Source organism: Ambystoma mexicanum, chromosome 6q, assembly GCF_040938575.1.
Source record: "Ambystoma mexicanum isolate Mex_15411 chromosome 6q, UKY_AmexF1_1, whole genome shotgun sequence".
Taxonomy (NCBI): Eukaryota; Metazoa; Chordata; class Amphibia; order Caudata; family Ambystomatidae; genus Ambystoma; species Ambystoma mexicanum.
In genome coordinates this window covers 776,579,613-776,587,237 of record NC_090937.1, presented here as the reverse complement: position 1 = coordinate 776,587,237, position 7,625 = coordinate 776,579,613, and the positions used below count along the sequence as shown (strand labels likewise).

General features: G+C 43.5%; 1 protein-coding gene across 1 annotated transcript in view; it reads left to right on the top strand.

The window, feature by feature from the left end:
* Positions 1-506: 506 nt before the first annotated feature.
* Positions 507-7,625, top strand: part of LOC138516297 (fibrinogen alpha chain-like) — a 57,796-nt gene continuing 50,677 nt past the window's right edge. The window contains exons 1-3 of the mRNA XM_069631310.1: positions 507-606; positions 2,962-3,087; positions 7,337-7,520. Of these exons, the coding sequence (XP_069487411.1) occupies positions 553-606; positions 2,962-3,087; positions 7,337-7,520 (364 nt within the window). The 5' untranslated portion in view covers positions 507-552. The remainder of the gene's footprint in view (positions 607-2,961; positions 3,088-7,336; positions 7,521-7,625) is intronic.

Sequence of the window (7,625 nt, the reverse complement as noted above, 5' to 3'; positions counted from 1 at the left end):
TCTTTTCCAGACCTATCAACTCCCCTGAGTGTGCCTGTCGCAATTCATCCATTTATTGAACTTTATGCAGGATGTTTTAAGCAATTTGGCAGTTAGCTACGGTTTCCCATACATGCTGATATCTGCCACTATAGTTCATTATGGACTATGGTATTTTTATTTACTTAGGATCTGTTTACATCAAATGTTCTATTTTCTGGCTATGTTACGACCGAATGCGTCTATAGAGTCGTTATACGGGAATTAGACAACATCTCGCAATGCAGAGAACATGTGTGCTTTCTTTCTGCTAGCTTTGCTGCCCACATATTGACATTGTAGTAAATTATTTAGCCAGCCGTCGAAGGTCGCCTGGGGCAAGCTTGATGAAGATACTTGTGTAATATTGACCATGCCAGTAACAGGGGGTGGGTGGAGAGGACCCGTGTTTGCCCAGTAAACAGAAGGATGCGTAATGATTAATCCCATTCCCAAAAGTATGATTTAAACGGCAGAAGAGAGACCTGGTGCACTTCACTGGCGCAGAATCCCTCCTCGGGGTCCCACGGAAGAATGCTGCGAGTGACAGCGCTCTGCGTGCTGCTCTGCCTGGCCGGCTCAGTATGGGTACGGGCTCTTTTTCTTTCCATCTCTTGGTATTTTTCATTCTTACTCGTTCACAGTGAGCTTGTTGTGTTTGGCGTCCATAGGAAGCAACTAACAAGTAGTTTGCTTTCTGACTGAGGGCTGTGTTCTCCTATTATGACATCACCGCAGACAACTACCCAATCAGTAATCAACTGCTGCGACGTCACAGCAGAGGGATGACTAATGTTCAAACCAGGTATTTCCCCCTTTTCTGGGTTGCTATTGAGTAAGGTGAGATGGGGATCTTGGTATTTTTAATATTGTATATAGTCTCCTCATCGTGCCTCAACTTTACACGCTCTGCAATACGGGTCTAAAAGGGGCAGCAAAGGGCCGGAAAAGGGGTGCAGGCACTGGCAATGTACTTATTTATTTTTTTTATTCATTGTGCATTTGTTAGGCGCTTATACAGTAAGTCAATTCTTTTTCAAAGCACCCACAGGGCAACAGGGAGGGAACATGGGATTGAGAACAATGAATACAGTGGAAGATAAAGACGAACCTACTAAGCCTTGCAAGTATTCAGAACGTGGCATACGCAACATACATTGTTGGATAGGGTATATGCCATCAAGGACTCACACCGCCACTGCCCCTTGTAATCCAGCGGCAATACCGCTGGATCAAGTGGTGGTAGCGGTAATTGCTTTGGACGGTATTCTGGCAGATTTACAGCTGGGACACCGCCCAACTTGTAATGGCCCTATTGCCTTTCTAGATCAGAATGGAGATATATGTCTCCAAATGTGGGTTCATGATGACACATCTTCCACCTCTAAGTTATAACTCAAGCCTGAACGGTAGCAATCCATAGGCATGGTAGTTAGAATTCAAGCCTGAATTGCTAGCAATCAATAGACATGGTAGTATGGCAACTGCTTGATAGCCAAGGCGGCAGGATTTGGTGGCCTCCTGCTCGGCTCAATTTTTTTAACTGAGTTTTATTGTATTGCAGATTTTTCACGCTTTTCTTCTGCAAAATGTAGGGGGTCACCCCACTCTGCTCCGTTTACCACCAACCCTAACCCCCACCACTATCAAACCAATATGCCCATGACCAAACCAACCATCTGTTTTCATTTAATAATCATTGGTTTTTTACCCCTGAACCTTCTGCACCAAAAAATATGTGCAGTGAATATTTAGCTGTAACATCACTGGATACCATCCATCATTTGGCAGGTGTGCACATCTGTGAGGTTCCCATGACGCTCTGGGTTAGTCACAGCGAGAAATTGAAATGATGTAGTCAGGTCATGGAGATGGACAAGCCTGAGCACATTAGCCGAGCAGCTATAGGAAAAGCTTGAACCACCCATGATGATAAAATATTTAATCATCATATAATGCATGGCTTCCTGCAATATCTGTATAAAAGCCTAGCCATCATTTTCTTATTACAGGCTAGTTATGACATTACAGCTGACCTGTATCAAAAAAATGACATCACAACCGCTCTGTAATCAGTTATTAAGCTTCAGTTGTGACACCACCGTGCCTCCTGCATGAGCCTGCAGAGAGAATTCCAGCTGTCAGTGCAACACTGTATTAAAGCTTTGAAAAGCTTTTCATATTCCTTTGCTTACAGAGTAGTTTTATGTGACACCTTGCAGCCGGTAATTGACAAGGACCTGTTTATGGTAGAATGTTTAATGTGTGCACTGCTGGAGTTGAACTCATGTGAGCAAGAATCTGCACATTATTACTCATTTTAAAGCAAAAACTATTGTTTTTTCAATGCATTTTATTCAACTGCTTGAAGTATTTTTTCTGCAACACATTAGGAGCTGCATTATTGCTTTTTAAAATCTAAACATATTCTACATTACTTATATGCACCAGCAAATGCTAGTATAGGATATGACCGTGTGTGGCCATGTATTTGAATACAATACCCCTTACCGTGCACAAAAAGCATATTGCAAGTCACATTGGAGTTTTGTGACCTTATTTGAACACGAAGCTCCCCATGAAATGCAATCCCCTTATAATGTACGGTAGGTGGTACATTATCCCATATATTGCATTACATCTGGATAGGTTGCCCCCTAGCAAGGTTCACACAATATAAAACCCAAATACACGTGTTCAATATAATTTTTAATCTTGCCAACGTCTTTCGGCTTTGAAGTACTGCAATCATTGTAGTTATTATTCCCCAATGTATTGATGTGTACTTGGATGAATTGCGTTCACAATGTATTGAATATGTCACAGGTCATCAGCAAAAAGAAGAACGCTCATTAAGATGCAATGTTTAGCCCAAGAGATGCTTTCCGCCTGCTATCTATGAACAATTTGCTAAATGGATGCTCTTTTCTTTTTCCCTGCAAGTCAGAAGAAAAAACCGCATTTACTGAAGAGGGGGCAACGGGCAGGGGTCCAAGAGTGGTTGAACATGGCACGTCATCGCAGTGCAAGCAGGAAAAGAACTGGGGCATCTGCGCTGACAGTGACTGGGTAAGAACGTGACCCCTACCTGTGAACGGTCCCTATTGGCTCCTGGGCAAGGCAGCAATCCTGATGGGTGCATGGCCTCCTGCTACTATCATCCCAAGAAAGAGGATGTCCGCCATGTTGCAATGTGTGAGGCTTACTGAGCAAAACATACACTCTTAGCAACCTACTCAGGCCCTCCTCCTAAAAAACTGCAGACGTGGGTCTCTCATCATTCCTGTGGTAAATTCAAGCCATTACACCGCCTGGTTAAAAACCTCTTGGATTATTTGTTTATATATATTATTTTCTTATATATATTATTTGCCCTTATCTGGTAACTGAGTGAAAGACAAACATAACAAATGCAAAACAATTTCATCAACTGACAGCATACAATTAAACAGGCAAAGGGGTGGAGGGTAACCCCAAGTAAAGATGATTGATTTTGACACTAGAGGAGAAGTAACTAACATACAGTGGGGAGTTATAATCCCAAAAAATAGTTTTCAATAGTTTTCAGAAAGAAAGGAGCTCAGGGCACAAGAAATGGGGGTAGGGAGTGAGTTCCACAAACAAGGTGGTGCTGCAGAGAATGACCTGTTACACCAAAATGAGTGTCTGAATTTAGGGAAGTCCAATCTATGGACCTTCTTGTAATGAATGCTTCCAGGACCACCAGCAAGCCGAAGGCTCTCCACCAGATACACTGGCTGGGCCAATGAGAGGGCTCTAAGAGTGATACAGTCATGTTTGAATGTTGTGCTGTCTTGAGAAGGAAGCCAGTGAGGAGCAGAGAAGTTGCAAGTGATGTGATCACATTTTCTTGCCCCGGTGATCAAGCAGGCAGCCAAAAGGAAGGTGGATTTTGGAGGGGTTAGTAGGGAGGCAAGCATGTTCATCAACACTGTGCTCTCACAATCCAATCTCGAGATCACCATAGTTTGTATTACCCAGCTAAAGTCAGTAGGGCAAGGAAAGATTTGATCTGCCATAAGAACGCTCATTGATAATGACAGGCATGTGGGAGTTTGAAAATATGGGACTTCAGATTCAAGATGCATCAAGGATGAAACCAAAGGACTGCCCTTCAGAGACCAAAAGTAGGGGTGATGCTATGTGAGGACACAGTGGAAAGCTCAGATTGGACTGGAAATGTGGCAAAGATGGGGAGTGAGAGAGAGAAACGCTTTTTAGAAGGTTTTGAGGGAGCAAAGGCACATCTAGGCTGCCTGGGCATTCCTGCAAGCTGTGGACATCAGTCAGTGATGTTGCCTAAGGGATTAAAGTGTATCATCAGCATAATACTGGAGAGCGATTCTGACTCGGAGCACTAGGCTCTGCAGTGGCTCTTTGTAGAATACTTAATGGTGTCAGGCATAGGATCGAACCGAAGGACATTCTACAATGCCTGGGAATGATGTCAAACCTGGTGAATCCCAGCGCATCAACCTACCATGAGTTCTGGTTCACATCACCACCCTGGGGAATTTGAGTCTTCATACACATCTTTGCCACATGAAGCTCTCATAACCATCACAAACAGTTAAACCCCATCATTGCGAAACCAAACTGCTGCTGCAAGCGACTCAGTCAAGGATCCCTGCCAACTTTGCTTACACCTACACAAAAGCATGAGGAGAGCCCACAAAACAGCATATCGAGTTAGGAAACGGCACTAGGGAAGCACAGAATAAAAGCACCAGATGCAAATATGCACACTAGGCATGTATCCATATGTGGTAATATAGAAAGTGATATGTGTGTGGGTGTGAATATCACAAACCTACTCGCCTATCACCCATCCACAGAAACGCAGACTGCCATGGTGTTGTATGTTAAAAATACACACAGAAAAATTATAGTTTTATGTTCATGATTGTGTGTAAGGGCAATCTGTACATGCCTGTGTAGGAGGAGAAAGAAGCATATCCCAACTCATACATAGAACCACACATAAGTAAAAAAGAAAGAAAAGGTCAGGCGCACACTCTAGTTCACAGTCATTTAATCCTTAAACTAGTAATAACAGGGTTTGATCCCAGCAATGTTAAAACATAATAGGGTTAAATCCCAAATGTGAGTGGTAACAGGGTTAAATCCCACAAAATGTTCAAAAAATATACCAGGGTTAAATCCCAACTGCCAGTTCAAATGCACAGTAAATTCTGCTCCTCCAAGTACTTTCGAGTCTCCAACTCTCTTCAGGGAGGCTGTGTTTCTTTTCACCTGTTGCCAATTACTTTTTTAATTACAGTCTCAAGGAATTCTGGTCTTTGTAGAACCACACATAACTTCTCCCCAAAAGAGACACACAAAGACACTCTGAGATTGTGGTTGAAAGGGTGATCTGCCTGCATTTGCGTCAGACTCACACTGTTTGCAATTGCAGGTTCGCAATCAAACACACCAAACATAAATACACATCACAGTGAAATGTGTGTGTGTATGTAGGAATGTAACTGTACAGTGTGGATTGTTGAACGCCAACAACCAGCAAAACCCTATCATATATACCAAATACAAAGCACACACAGGACTCAAAGCAGGTGGTGTAGAGCCCTGTTAGCCATGTCCAGGGCAACCTCTGCTGACTGTTAGCTCACTCACTCATGCCATGACCATTTTACCTGCAGGAACCAATGAATTCGTTGAAGTAGATTTGTCACATTTTTTACTACGTATTTTGCTGACAATTTATGTGGGGGGTGGGTTTAAGATAATAATTATTGTACGGGAGGTTAAAGGGGAGATATGCGGACCCCGCATATATTTCCGGCAAAATCAACCATTCAAAAAAATTTGACGAAATCTACTTCGATAACAAAAATGTTATGAAATCACACAGAACAAGCAAAGCACACAGAGACCGTGCAAATGTGAAAAGCTGTGTAAGGCCCAATAACATAACATATGGGTCTGCATTACACAAAAACAAATGGTTTTCTGTCAGTGGGTGCATTATGTAGTTGAATCACAAAGGGGCACGGTAGTTAGAGGACTACCTTTTTAAGGACTAAATGAATCCTTCTCCACATCTTGGCCACCTTTTCAAGAGAAGATTTCTGTAGTCCCAGTCCATTTTAGTTGTTATTCAAGACCCCCCATACCTTCTCTAGGTGGCCCACAATATCCGGCCAGCTGGCTGGGGCGGTCCCTGGCAACCCGTCCATTGGCTTGTGAGAGGAACAATGGGGATTTTTATTTTCGTTCTACTGCTTTTGGCGTGATGGGAAGGTGGTTACATCGTTTGATTGCAGCTTCCGTTGTCGAGACCTGTGAAAAAGATCAGTACAATTTGATAGCACTCATTGATTGCATGGCGGCTGATAGGGAGAACAATACATTCTTTTTGATTGATAGTCATTGCATCGAATTAAAAAGCATCGAATGCCTTATATTTTCTTTTTTTTAATGGGGGGTCCCCCACACGCCCCGCTTTTTTAATAAAACCCGTTATAATTAAAATGAACCCTTTGCCCTAAGAAAAATGCATTCAATGCTTTTTTTTCCAATGCATTTTTTTCTATGGTAAGGCATTCTATGCTATTTCATTCGATGCAATAACTAGATACCATTCTTTAAGTTTTTAGAAAATATTATTGGGTAATAAAATCAGAAATATAAGAATGGGTCCCTTTTGTCCGATATCCCGCAATAACGTTATGTCTGCCCCCCCCCCGCCCCTCCCCCCACGGTTATAAATGCATTGCTAGCAGTAGCACGAGCATGACTAGGGTTAATCGCCATGACAGAAAACAATACCATATAAAAACGGTGGTAGTTGCCATTGAACAAAGAATGTCTGTGAGCTGGTCTTGCCCCAGAGCCAGCCACTGCAGCCTTAGGTATGGGCTAGTTGTGGTCACTAAAGGGTCAGGTCATAATGGCGGAGTAGTTTTTGTGCTGCAAGGACCCTGTGCTTGCCCATAATACTTGAACATGTTAAGGACATCAGTGCACCGACCCTGTAAATGCCCCATCGGTGTTTCTTTAGCTGCAGGGAATGTGGATACATGTTTGCGAAGCTGGTGGTCTGTTCACCAGAGGTGGTAATCACCCATCTCAGATATCAACGCCGGGTGATGCTAAATGGCTCAGGGAAATATGTAATTACAATGTTCTGGGATTACTGCCAGGTCAAAGGGGCATGCCAAATTCCCTCTAGCTGGATTTTTTAGGTGGTGTTCAGGAAGGGCCTCTGGTGTCATTGCTGGTGTTGGATCTGTGCGCGTGAATTAAGGTGCCCTTTCCTCTATTTTCCCAAATGCAGGGCCCGAAATGTCCCTCTGGCTGCCGAATTCAAGGACTGGCCGATCAAGCCGACAGGGACTTTGGCAAGAGAATCGATGTCGTTAGAAAAGCGTTGACTGACAATCAGAACACGTACAAGAGCGCCGACCAGACCACCAAGGAAACCTACAACCTGATCAAGGAAAACCTGGTGGTGGGAAACAGTAAGTAGCACCTCCGGATCCACCCACACCCAGCGTTCCCGAGTTAAGGCATGGGTAGCTGGGCTACCGCTCAGGGCAGCCTGTCCTGCGAGATCAGGGAAGAGG